Genomic DNA, 13,029 nt, shown 5'->3' on the forward strand with positions numbered 1-13,029 from the left:
TAATTTGGTGACATACAGGAGAACTGTGTCTTGACTTGAGAATGATATAGTGATTCAGCAAAAGTAGGCTATTCAGATTCAGATTCAGAAAACCTTTATTGTCCCCTGCACATAGTAGTGGAATTTTTTCTTAAACGTGTGTGTATACCTGCATATTGCCAGTGCAGCCACCTGTCAGCAGTGTAGCTATTTGTTTTACTGCAAAGGATTTATTCAGCATTTCTACAGTGAACCTCTCAATGATGTTATGTCTGCTCTATAATCATTTCGTGTATTGATATTGCATTGTCAAAATCCGAATAAAGTTAAACTGAAGTTAAGCTCACATAAAGCACCAAATTTTCTCATGAAAGTTCAAAGGGGGAATTTAATTGTAAAAGAAAAAAGAAAAAGGAAGGACATTTGTATCCACCTGCCTGGCTTCCACTATGGGAGGAAGAAAATGTGTGGATCAACTCAAGGAACTTAATGTACATTTTTACAGTTCACAACGTGTTAACGAGTCCGACTTCAGTGAAAAGCTGTGCGCACTAAAACCTACAAGCGGGCAACTTTATCTTCCCCATAATGTACTGATCGGTGTACCGTAGGTATGTCAATCAATTAATTAAATTATTTTAGAAATTGGTGAGCCACTCCTCAAGGGTTTCTTGTTTTGTTTCGCTAAAGCTTCAGTTGGCAACAATTATTATGTGCTGGAACTGTGACTACAGGCTATATTCTGATAGAAGTAGAAGCATTGCAAGTTTCTGCTTGCAATTCCATCAAAATCTCATCCATCATTCAAGACCATCGAATTAAAGGTTCATATCATAGGCTACGTGGTCCAGGGGATTTGTTCTCAGCCTTTCTTAATAAGAGACACGCTGCTCAGAGAAAATTGTGCTGGATGTTGTTAAACCGCTGGGTGGAGTGAGACACGCTCTCAAATCCCAGAGTGAACTTTGGCACTGAAGTCCGGACTCCACCTGGAATGTGGGCCAAACTAGGATCTCAAGGTACAGTCATATGACTCCCAGATGGCTGAATGAGAATCAACAAAGCTGCAACTGCTTTTCCAAAAGTAACCCAACGAGTTGTGTGATCTTGTCGGACTCGACGCCGTTGGGAGGAATCAGTCCAGTTTCAGATGGGTTCCGGGAAGAGACGCGTCGTTGTTGTTTAAGGGGGCAGCGCGCCACGGGAGGATGGATGGATACTTTGTTGCCTGTTGAGTCTCTCGTGGATGCAGTTCTCCTTGACCCGTGCGACACACATGGACCACCTGAGTAATGGGAGCCCACGGCAGGCGGCGGACAATCCCCGACCAGATGTCCGCTCCCACAGGAGGGTGGCCGCGGTCAGTTCTCCAGTTCTGTCCCGCGCACGACTCACCTTACCTGGGATCATGGACGCTGAGGGCAGGGTAGACGAGTCGAGACTGAGAATGCATATATTCAAAAACGGTAGATCATCTATCTATCTATCTATCTATCTATCTATCTATCTATCTATCTATCTATCTATCTATCTATCTATCTATCTATCTATCTACTCTTAAGTTTATGAATTATCCTCCACAGTGTCACAGTGGAAATGCAGATGGTGCACCTGTCAGTTTATGTACCCTATGCAAGATCAGATCTACATAATGCATTTCTCAGGGGCTCAGTTTCAGTTTTAACTTATTACAGTGGAAAGAAATGTTTCCGAGGTCGCAGCAGGTCAAGCAGAAATCTTTCATAATCCTATAATGCACATTAAGAAATATAAAGTCTTTTCTAATCCTGTGAAATGTTTGTTCCTGTTTGAAAGATTATTTATATATTTCTGTATTAACACTATTGGGCTCAGCTTATTTCAACAGTAGGATTTATAACAATGTAGCCTATTATTAGTCTAAGCATTGTTTTGTTGAGGCCTAGGATTACAGCTATTGATTCTTGATAGTTTGAAGACATATCATTGATTCTTCATATATCAAATATGTCTCACACAGTAACACACAATAGCTTTCTATGATAGGTTGTTAATCAATAGTGTGGATTTAGTAGCTAACAATGCCCATTTGAGCACTATTTTGTTGCGCTGTAAACTATTAAAGTGGGTCACTCACATGTCCAGATGCTTCAATGAATTGTGACCATGCCTGCAGAGTAAGACTAAGTCAAGTGCTTTGCTTCAGGACTTTGAGACACAGCCAAACCATTCTCTAAAATCTAACATTTTATTGTGCATCACATCAGACCCCCTCGAGCACAGAACTCCAGCGTGACTCGTGAGATGAAACAACAAACACCATTTATGGAGTTGATGATATGTCTGAGGAGCTGAATAGAATCACATGAGATTCAACAGTCAGAAAAATATTCAGTGAAGCGTATGAAACTAAGAAATGAGGATACCTCTGGATTAGTGCATAAATGTGTCATCAATTTAACTTCTTGCTGGACATCCTCAAGGTTTCAGCAGCACTCAGACAAAAGATCATAAATATCTGCATAAAGTAAAATATCACAAGGAATCTGTCATGGCAGGAATGTGGAAACTTGCCCTCCTTCTCTGTGACCTTTTGACCTTTATGCACATTCCTGCCCCACAAATGTGGCATGGATTAAAGCACCCTACAGAGCAAAACATTACATAAAACATCTCAAATCCTCTCATGAAAACAGGATAAAGTTGACCCAATTATGGATGATTTGTTCTCCTAAGGATTCTGTCTTTCCTCCGCTACATCTTCCCTACAGTTTCAGGATTTGATTTAATTCAAATGCATGTCTAAACTCTGAGTCCATAACCATAAATAATCAAAGTGTTTTCATTCCCCTGCCAAGGTGGTGTGTCTCCCTCTGAGCGTGGCCTGGTGTGGCGTTTCCTGTTTGGGATGTATCCGTGCAGCTCCACTGCTTTAGAGCGCTCTCTGCTGCAGGAGCAGTTAGTCGTACGATACCTGGTCATGAAGCGAAAATGGCAGCAGTTTCTTCCTTCAGCTGTACGGTTGCATCTCAACGGCACTGATGGTAAACACAAACAGTTTCATCTTTTTTTTCCTTTTTTGTCAGTTCCCTGTTTTCTCTTTTTTGAAAACCCCCATGAACACATGAATGTGTCTTCATTCCAGCTGAGTTGGTGGCAGCTGTCAGGTACTTTGACCAGAGACAGGCACAGGCCCAACAGCAGACCCAGGACCAGTCTGAGGAGGTCAGGGACAAACTGGCTTTCTTAGAGCTTCAGGCACAGGTTAGATCAGTTAAATCCACGACTATAAGTCCAATCTAATTACTTGAATGTTTGTTTTTCTCTTGTTCTGCTATTTTGATTTCTACAGATCCAGCAAGTACATTTTGATTGTATATGGTACAAAAAACTGTTTAAAAAGGGAGGAGTGTATGTTTAGGTAAATGTCACAACAGGATCTAATTTTGCTAAACAAAGTGTTTGCCATTTATTTACATATGGTATCAGTTGACCTATTTACACTGGCTGTCATTTTAAGCACTTTGGTCTGGAGAGTGTGTGTACTCAACAGCAGCTGATAGATTTCAGATAGTGATACTCCACATGCAACTTTAACAGAATCACACTTCAAACAATCTATTTACACTAGATTGAAGCTCATACAGTACTATACCCTGTAGTATGGGGACCGGATAGAATGGAAGATGTATGTATTTATGTATAATGAATTGAAAATGTTAGTATGTAATATTTACATTTCTTTCCTGTCACCAGATTTTATTCGAGCGGGTTACATTTGACCAAGAGGAGCTCCGTGAAGCTGTACGAATCATTGACAAGGATGTACCGAGAACTAACAGAGACCTGAGCTATTACCAGTGAGTGGCCTGGAGCCGTTGTTGTGGTTCTTGTTGTATCAACAGATTCTGTGTGTGTGTGTGTGTGAAATCAATCGCTGACCTTTGACATGAAGATAGCTTTGAGCAGCTAAAAGTAATCAGTAAGATTCCACTAAACTCAGCTGACACAAAAAGGCAATTCATTATTTAACTCCCCTCTTAAAGTTAATTTGTGTTTTATGTGTTAAATGATTAGCCACTATTTACAGGAGAGCAGTATTACCTACTTGTCGACAGAAAGATTTTTGATCATGGATTAGAAGATTATTTATGTGTAGTAAGCAAGGCAGTCACTTAACAAAAATAAATGAATTTATATAGTCGATTCTTCTGACTGACTTTACATAATCACAGGGGGGGAAAAGAGTTAAACTTGATTTGGAGCTAGCAAGATATTTAGTCTCTTGCCCCTCAGGCCTCCAGAACCAGCTGCCTGCCTCCTTTTGGTACAATAGCCTACAGAAATAGTATGCTTGAGTAAGTAACATTGTATCAATAAAAATTACCCACTCCAACTATATTAAAGCAGAAGTAAGCGGAATATTTGTGTTAATATAAGTCTTAAATAGTTATATCTTCCGACAGCAATCACTTATATAGAGTGTTTGGTCTGAAACACGGGTCTGTCAGTCACTCTGCTCTGCTGTAAGCCGAGGAGAAAACTTTCCTTGTATCCTACAACCTTTATCCAATGAAGAGAGAGAACGGCATAAAGGGGCGGTCCTCTCTGTGTGTGCAGCCAAGGGATGCGCGTGAATGTGGTGACGTAGGGACGAGAGCGGGGACTGCTAACTCCATCGGCTGACAGGAAGTTAGCCAAAACGGATCGCTTACTTCTGCTTTAAGAATAAAATGAAATTCACTCTATCTTGCCATAATGGTTTCAAGTTATTTTCCTAATGGAAAAATTATTCATTTTACACTTTCCCACACTGTAAACAAAAGACAGCAACTAGAATTGTTACATATTCTTTATCGATTATTTTTAAAAGTACGGAGGCTGATTTGAGCAATAAACCTTTCATATCTTTATAAAACACATCAAATATTTTTTTGCAGTGTTCAACTAATTAATCTTAACTTATCTGTCTGCAGGGGTGAAGGTTCAGGTAATCTGTTGGTACTGAGAGACATCCTCATCACTTATGCTGCTTTTCATCCAGGTAAATATCAACAGTGAACCCATCTTAATACTGACAAGATCTGATGTTACAGACATTACTGTTTGCGTGTGTGTGTCTGTGTCACTTATTTGTGCACCACTTGTCTTGCTTGCTTGATTCAGAGGTCAGTTATGCCCAGGGAATGAATGACCTGTGCAGCCGGTTCCTGGAGGTTCTTGACTCTGAGGTTGACACTTTCTGGAGTTTTTCCTGCTACATGGAGAAATTCTCCAAGGACTTTAGGGCTGATGGTCTGCACAGAAAAATAGGTGAGATTATTAAAAAAGGGATGCAACTTTGTATTAAATAAATGTTAAATGTTTCTAAGGTGCTCGTACATGCAGTGAAATAAAAGGTGTTCCTTATTGCAAAAAACATTCAGGACCTCTAGTGGTAAAACTAAGAAATTGAAAACCTATTTTCAGGACGACAATATCAGTATGCATATGTCTTTTGATTTCTCATGCAGTGTATTCAACTGAAATGTTCATTCAGAAAAATGAGAACATAGTTGCAGTTTTTTTTTTTTTTTTACATTCTTAAGAGGTTTAGTGCTAAGTAAAGCATTCAGACACAAGCAAAAATGTTAAGAAAAAGCATATGAGAGAGGTGTGTTTAATGTGTTTTAGAGTTGGAGGCAGCTCTGTTGAAAGAGTTGGACCCACAGCTCTATGCTCACTTGGTCACAGACAGCATGGAAAGTTTCACCTTCTGCCACAGGTAGCTCCTTGGTACTGTTCCCTACATCTCTGTATCTGAGTATGGATGGACATGGACGTTCACACACTCCTTCTTGCTTCTTCTTTAAGGTGGCTGCTGCTGGGTTTCCAGAGGGAGTTTGAACACAGAGATGCGCTACGTTTGTTTGAAATCCTGAGCTGTGACCACCTGGAGCTGATCTCCCAGCAAGTAGACCGAGCCAGGTATCAGGAAAGGCTGACACGAACATACAGCACAGGTGTGAAACCCAGAACTCAAGCTGACAGAACGAGGAATGGCTTCCAATTAAATGTCAGATGTTAACCTAGCGATGTGTCTTTGTCTTGTGGTGTTTGCAGAGTACAATTCAAAGTCGGCACTGCAGGTCATCAACACCGACTTCACCTTTGAGCTCTTCATCTGTGCAGCCATCCTGTTGGAGAACAGAGAGTCCCTGCTGCGTTGTCAAGATGATGTACAGCTCATCCAGTTTACTAACAGGTTCGTCTGTAGGCCAAGACATAAAAATCACAAAAAAGAGATTGTGCACGTGCATATCTGTGTCAACATCTTTTGCTTTTTTTGGGCAGCCTTCAGGGAACACTGGACCTGAACAGCACACTGAAGAAAGCAGAGCACCATTTCTACAACTACTGCAAACGCTGTGCATGGGACTACATGACTTTACATTGTAGAGCGCACAAAAGCAAAGACGAGGACTTTCTTTTTCAACTCCGTAGTTTATTTGTTTTAAAGTGAGAGCGACATACCAGATGTTAAGGACTTTGTAACAAGGGACATAAAATCCCTATTTTGAGTTTCAATGGCACATACATATTTTCTGTCTTAGTTTTTTTTCAGAGGGAAACACACTTGTTTTGATGGCTGCTTACCTTAATTCTTATTTGTTCTTGTTAATTGTAAATGTAAAGTATTTATTGTGTGAAAGCTGATCAACACGGGCTGTGGGTCATTTTGGTCTGATCTCCTGATTGCCGCGAATTTGAAAAGCTTAGGCTTAAGATCCTATTACCTCAGAATCAAAGCTTTAAAGATTGTTCTTCTGGGTTATGCAATATAAAACTGCTAGAAGTAAACAGCCACAGACATGTGCGATGCACGCATGCCTAGATCTGGTGTGTTGCAACAGGTGGTGCCTGTGAGAAACTGCAGTTATATTTAATGCAACGTGGCCCATGTGTCAGAGAGGCCTCTGTAACGAGAATAGACATCCAACTTTTGAGCTCAGGCAGAGAGAGTGCTGTGAGAGGAAGGACAACGCAGCTCTGTCTTAGCTAGAGAATGAAACACACGTGTAAAATAAAGAACCTGTATAAATTATACCTCAATAAAAACTGGAGATTATTTACTATGTGGTGCTGGTGATGTTCATACTCAGTTTAATTTATAACTTGCTTAACTTATTTAACTTCAGTAATACAGAAGGTAAGTATACACTATACAATATACAAGTTATGTTTGATCTTTTAATGCCAGATCCTTCATTTAGGTTCAGAACCAGTGCATGTTGGTAAAAGGTAAAGCTGAATAAAAACCTAAGAGCTCCTTTACCAACACTTGATTTATGAGGTTAATAAAAGCAGTTTTGAATTAATTCAAGTGAATTCATGCACTCACCTAGGTCCTAGGCCACCATTGTACCACTAGGGAGCTCATGAGAGCTTCCTCCTTCAATTTCTGCACCTGGCTCATTTATTTAGTACATGATCACAGATAAATGGTTAAAAGGCATTTTGGAGAAAGTTCACTGTAACACCATACTGAAGGGGCAAATATAGCACATGAATGACATTATCTATGTGCAGGAACTACTTTTTTTCATATACGTAAAAGGGCAATGCTCATATTGTTACACAAAAATGTTCAGTTTAGATGTCAAAGTCCCATTGCTTCAAATTTTGAATTTTCCTTTTTGCTGTTGTTTTGCTCAGCTTGCCACAAGGTTTCTTTTAAAACAATCTAGTCAGCGAGGAGGAACACAGGCCTAGAACTTTCCTTGGTGGAGTCACCTGACACCCAGTTGGGTTCTCCCTGCACAGAGCTCTATATACACTCGGGAGCAGAGACACTCGTCCTTTTAGTCTGCCGGCCAGAAGAGGGAAGGGAGTGCTGGAGAGGAGCTCAGACGGCGGTTAGGTTTAGCATCTCTTTAACTCATTAGTCTCTCAAGTCTTGAACATCTGACAGCGCAAGGTAACCCCTTCTACAAGAAGCATTGCATTCAGCCTGGCTTCCTAGTCTGTCTTGCTTGTTGCTTTAAAAGCTTAACTGCCACATGTGGCATGATGTTCCCATGTAAATCAAGCCTGCATGGTTTTTGTCAAACAATGGCATGGCAAGCAGAGGAAAAATCCATACATGAAAAGAAAAAAATGCACACACACACACACATACATTATTGTCTGTTTAACAAGGAAATTGACTCATTTCATTGAGATTGCACACCCGTTTCCGATGCAACAGTTAGAGGTCACACCTAGGAGCACTGGAAGAAACTGTGAACTAAAACCCCTATACATATGTCTTTGTCACAGTGCTATTATATCCGTCTTCTACCAAAGCACATTACAAGTTTCAGATGAGTGTAGGACAGGCAGTCAAGCAACAGTATTACAGCAGGTCAGCATTTTCTGCTCTGTTACACAACTGGATAACAAGTCTTAATTCAATAACCTTGCTAGTTGCAGCAGTTCTGGGACATTAAGTGAACAAAGTTTCTACTTCCACCGATTAGACAAACACATGAAGGAGAGATCCTCTAAAAATATTTCAACTGATTTGGTAGTATACTGTGTGTTTGTCTCCGCTTTCATAAATGATCCTATTTCCTGCCACAACCAAAAGGCTTTTGTTGAGATCTTCACTAATCAAATACTGTCTGTGTGTTACTGCAACTCAAAGCTGTAGATTTTTGTGTGTATGAGACGCTTTGTTTTAAAAAGACCAAAGACGTTTTCACCCACTCGTCACTGATAAATGATTCCTGAAGTTGTAGTCACCTTCCATTCATTTCCATGTAGATAGGCTGATACTTTTTATAGTAACTGTAAGCTCTTTGGAACCAGCTGTTGGAAAGTACACACACAGATCACTATACTGCAGGTTCAGCAAATTTCATTTCACCAGCGTGACTATGAGACACTATGGTGTTATGTTGCTGAGGGAGAAGAGAGAAGTAGAGAGGTAATTAAAGGGAAACATGATGTAGTCTGGCCGTTGAGTCTCAGTGTTAAACAGGAAATTTAGATCACTAAGCCAGTGGTTCTCAACGTTTCTTTACAGCTCCATATCTCGCAATGTTTGGCAGCCCAAATCCAACCTTAGAGCAATACAGAGGCCAAAACAATGTTTTGCACTTTTCATTATAACAACAATCAAACATTAATCATTGCACTAATATAGGATTTATTTCCAATATTAAAAGGTTACAATTATTTTGCCTATTTCTTTTGTTTATCAAAGATGTCTAAAGGACCAGCAGTGGGAATTGACCTGGGAACCACATATTCCTGTGTGGGCATCTTCCAGCATGGGAAAGTGGAGATCATTGCTAATGACCAAGGTAACAGGACAACACCCAGCTATGTGGCCTTCACGGACAGTGAGCGACTGATTGGAGATGCTGCCAAGAACCAAGTGGCTATGAACCCAACCAACACTGTATTCGGTAAGGATTTCTGTCCACTAGTTAACTGTCTAAAAAAGGCAATGATCAGAACACATTTTTCTAATTGTCCCTCCTGTATTGATGACTAATTCTTCTGAAGAAAGTCAGTACTTGGTATTTACTGTGTATACACTGTGAAATCAACACGTGACTTTCAGTGTCTTAATTTTTCTCTTACATCAATTTCAGATGCCAAGCGTCTGATTGGCCGTAAGTTTGACGACCCTGTGGTACAGTCAGACATGAAGCACTGGCCTTTCAAGGTTGTGAATGATGCAACCAAACCAAAAGTGGAGGTTGAGTACAAGGGTGAGATCAAGACCTTCTATCCGGAGGAGATTTCCTCAATGGTCCTCACCAAGATGAAGGAGATCTCTGAAGCCTATCTTGGCAAGGTATGGTTAACACATGGTCATATTGGTTTATGCAGATAAAAGAATAGCAATGGCAGGATGCATCAGTTAGGAATTACTTACTTCAAATTTTACTTTTATCAGATAATCTCATCTATTATACAGTAATATCATAATAGCACTCTCCTCAGCCTCAAAAGCCTTATGGCCTCCAACAACCACGGTTTTCAAAGTTTGCATCAGTAATTTTAAAAAGTAGTTTGTGAGCACACAAATGCTACTTATTGAGGCATGGTCTTTCTCTCTTTACAGCCTATTACCAATGCAGTTGTCACAGTTCCTGCTTACTTCAATGACTCCCAGCGTCAGGCCACCAAAGATGCTGGAGTCATTTCTGGGCTTAATGTGCTGCGCATCATCAATGAGCCCACTGCTGCAGCCATTGCTTATGGCCTGGACAAAAAGGTAACTATCACATTACATGCGAATCTTAACCTGTTTTGAGTTCCAATCATTAATTCTCACAATTTGCTTTAGGTTGGTGGTGAGCGTAATGTCCTCATCTTTGACCTCGGAGGTGGTACTTTTGATGTGTCAATCCTGACTATTGAGGATGGCATCTTTGAGGTAAAGTCCACAGCTGGTGACACTCACTTGGGCGGTGAGGACTTTGACAACCGCATGGTAAACCACTTCATTGCAGAGTTCAAGCGCAAGTTCAAAAAGGAAATCAACAACAACAAGCGAGCCGTGCGTCGCCTGCGCACAGCATGTGAGCGTGCTAAGCGCACTCTCTCCAGCAGCACCCAAGCCAGCATTGAGATCGATTCACTCTATGAAGGAGCAGATTTCTACACTTCCATCACCAGGGCACGTTTTGAGGAGCTGAACGCAGACCTGTTTCGTGGAACCCTTGAGCCTGTGGAGAAGTCCCTTAGGGATGCCAAGATGGACAAGAGCCAGATTCATGACATTGTCCTGGTTGGTGGTTCCACACGTATCCCCAAGATTCAAAAGCTACTGCAGGACTTCTTCAATGGCCGCGATCTCAATAAGAGCATCAACCCCGATGAGGCAGTGGCCTATGGGGCAGGTGAATAGCTCAACCACATTTGTTCTCTAGTTATTTTAGCATTTTACACAGTCAGGTGGTGTTTGTTCTAGCCATCAAGGCATTTGCTTCACCATTTAAAAATTCTTCACAGCTGTGCAGGCTGCCATCTTGGCTGGTGATAAGTCTGAGAATGTGCAGGACCTGCTCCTGCTGGATGTAACACCACTGTCCCTGGGAATTGAGACGGCTGGAGGGGTAATGACTGTCCTTATCAAAAGGAACACCACGATCCCCACCAAGCAAACCCAGACCTTTACCACCTATTCAGACAACCAACCTGGTGTGCTCATTCAGGTACGGAAACCCTGAAATACATAATTAGGAACAGTTGACTCTTCATAACCCTAGTGTATTACAATCAATCATAAAAGTGATGCATCATTATTTGGAATTGATTTCAGGTTTATGAAGGCGAGAGAGCCATGACCAAGGACAATAATATCCTGGGCAAGTTTGAGCTGACTGGTATTCCGCCAGCTCCCAGAGGAGTCCCTCAGATTGAGGTGACCTTTGACATTGATGCCAATGGCATTCTCAATGTGTCTGCTGTTGACAAAAGCACTGGAAAGGAGAACAAGATTACCATCACCAATGACAAAGGTTGATGATTATACTTCTTAAATCAAGGACACTAAAAAAACTAACGTAGCACAAAGGCTGAAAGAAAATAAAGAAATATTTTCAGTTACAGAGCTTTGTATTTGTATTTTATCCTCTTGTAGGGCGGCTGAGCAAGGAGGATATTGAGCGTATGGTGCAGGAGGCAGAGCAGTTCAAGGCTGAGGATGAGGTCCAGAAAGAAAAGGTTACAGCCAAGAACTCCCTTGAATCTTTGGCCTTCAACATGAAGAGCACTGTGGAGGACGAGAAGCTCCAAGACAAGATCAGCCCGGAGGACAAAAAGGCCATTGTAGACAAATGCAACGAAGTCATTGCCTGGCTGGACAGGAACCAGGTATAGATCTGCTGAACCATAAGACATGATAGAAAACATACAAATGTTCCTCTTTGGCTTAGTTCGAAAATGTAGAGAAAATTGTTTCATGTAAAAAAAACTGTGCAACACTTTTGTACTTCCTTTTTACATTGTTTTCATACAGTTTTCAACAGTGCTTTCTTTCACAATCAAGTCTTGTTTCTGCTCTTATCCAGACAGCAGAGAAAGATGAGTATGATCACCAGCAGAAGGAACTAGAAAAAGTCTGCAACCCAATCATCTCAAAGCTATACCAAGGTGGTATGCCAGAAGGTGGGCCTGGAGGGATGCCAGGAGGAATGCCTGGTGGTTTCCCTGGTGGAGCTGGAGGTGGCTCCTCTTCTGGCCCAACTATTGAAGAGGTCGACTAAATACTGCCAACAATGCCTGTACCACAGATCCCAGAGGTTTACCTGTACTTAAAGTCTTGTTACAACATTAACAAATTCAAACTGTCCAAATCCAAATCTGAGTCTTACTCACACTTATTATTATATTCAGTAGCCGACAACATCATTAAAGTTGTTTTTTTGTTTTCATCATTTTTCTCACCACATTTTATTAGATGATAATGGTCCATGCTCTCTAAACATTCAACTAATAAAGATCACCAATGGGATTCTGAAAAATCTTTGTCTTCTATGTCTTTCTTGTGATTTATCAAAAATACCATTACATTTCTGAATAACACTACAGATATTACTACAGTATATTCATAATGCATCACATAGGCATGCACAGGACCAGTCAGCTTGTAGCTCTTGTGATTTGCAGATAAAACTGGTTCCTGTAAACAGACCACAACGGGTTGATTATTATCTTTTTCCTGTATCTTAGCAAGAAGTTATATGGCTTTGTAAACTGTGTAAAAACGTTGTTGAGACTACAGTTGTCAAATGCATACTTTTCTTTCCTGCCAGTGTGTGAGGACTGAAGCTAATACAGATAAACATATCGAACATAGTGCAAAAAATATCCCCAAACTTGTAAGACTTCAGAAAACTATCTACAACAACCACAAAGATTACATGGTGTTGCTGCTGCTGTTTATGTAACAATTTGTTTGCCAAAAGCCCTTACCCAATTGCAAACATGAGCTAAGACCAAGTAGATGACTGTAAGTCATCTCAGGTGCTTATCACCAGATGTTCTCTTCCCCAACCTACCACACCCATTGGGCGATTAGAGGGTGGAGGG

The 13,029-nt window shown here is 40.8% G+C and overlaps 2 protein-coding genes across 3 annotated transcripts; both read left to right on the forward strand.

Annotated features, from left to right (window-relative positions):
* Window positions 1–905: 905 nt before the first annotated feature.
* On the forward strand, window positions 906–7,066 carry LOC146972077 (TBC1 domain family member 15). Of its 2 annotated transcripts, XM_085801829.1 has the most exons (10): window positions 906–1,445; window positions 2,817–3,002; window positions 3,104–3,222; window positions 3,715–3,818; window positions 4,935–5,002; window positions 5,125–5,271; window positions 5,632–5,722; window positions 5,812–5,960; window positions 6,061–6,202; window positions 6,292–7,066. In XM_085801829.1, the coding sequence occupies exons 1-10, from the start codon at window positions 1,226–1,228 to the stop codon at window positions 6,458–6,460; spliced, it is 1,395 nt and encodes a 464-aa protein (XP_085657955.1). In that variant the 5' UTR covers window positions 906–1,225; the 3' UTR covers window positions 6,461–7,066. The 2 variants fall into 2 exon arrangements, with proteins under 2 accessions (XP_085657955.1, XP_085657956.1); XM_085801830.1 differs by lacking the exon at window positions 2,817–3,002 and having other exon boundaries at window positions 950–1,445.
* A 730-nt stretch (window positions 7,067–7,796) lies between these two features.
* On the forward strand, window positions 7,797–12,459 carry hsc70 (heat shock cognate 70). The gene is made up of 9 exons (XM_085801813.1): window positions 7,797–7,915; window positions 9,185–9,389; window positions 9,579–9,784; window positions 10,055–10,207; window positions 10,280–10,835; window positions 10,948–11,150; window positions 11,258–11,456; window positions 11,579–11,811; window positions 12,009–12,459. Exons 2-9 carry the CDS (start codon window positions 9,185–9,187, stop codon window positions 12,201–12,203), a joined length of 1,950 nt encoding a protein of 649 aa, XP_085657939.1. The 5' UTR covers window positions 7,797–7,915; the 3' UTR covers window positions 12,204–12,459.
* Window positions 12,460–13,029: the final 570 nt, after the last annotated feature.

This window comes from Trachurus japonicus, chromosome 16 (assembly GCF_045865225.1).
Source record: "Trachurus japonicus isolate A0001 chromosome 16, Traja_1.0".
Taxonomy (NCBI): Eukaryota; Metazoa; Chordata; class Actinopteri; order Carangiformes; family Carangidae; genus Trachurus; species Trachurus japonicus.

What these genes read in the sequence shown, in the direction of transcription:
- hsc70 (XM_085801813.1), top strand. Translation starts at nt 9,185, where the DNA reads ATGTCTAAAGGACCAGCAGTGGGAATTGACCTGGGAACCACATATTCC. An exon ending in CTTATGGCCTGGACAAAAAG is followed by an intron (nt 10,208 to 10,279) that starts GTAACTATCACA and finishes AATTTGCTTTAG; the next exon opens with GTTGGTGGTGAGCGTAATGT. An exon ending in GGCAGTGGCCTATGGGGCAG is followed by an intron (nt 10,836 to 10,947) that starts GTGAATAGCTCA and finishes AATTCTTCACAG; the next exon opens with CTGTGCAGGCTGCCATCTTG.
- LOC146972077 (XM_085801829.1), top strand. Translation starts at nt 1,226, where the DNA reads ATGCAGTTCTCCTTGACCCGTGCGACACACATGGACCACCTGAGTAAT. An exon ending in TCTTAGAGCTTCAGGCACAG is followed by an intron (nt 3,223 to 3,714) that starts GTTAGATCAGTT and finishes TCCTGTCACCAG; the next exon opens with ATTTTATTCGAGCGGGTTAC. An exon ending in TTATGCTGCTTTTCATCCAG is followed by an intron (nt 5,003 to 5,124) that starts GTAAATATCAAC and finishes TGCTTGATTCAG; the next exon opens with AGGTCAGTTATGCCCAGGGA.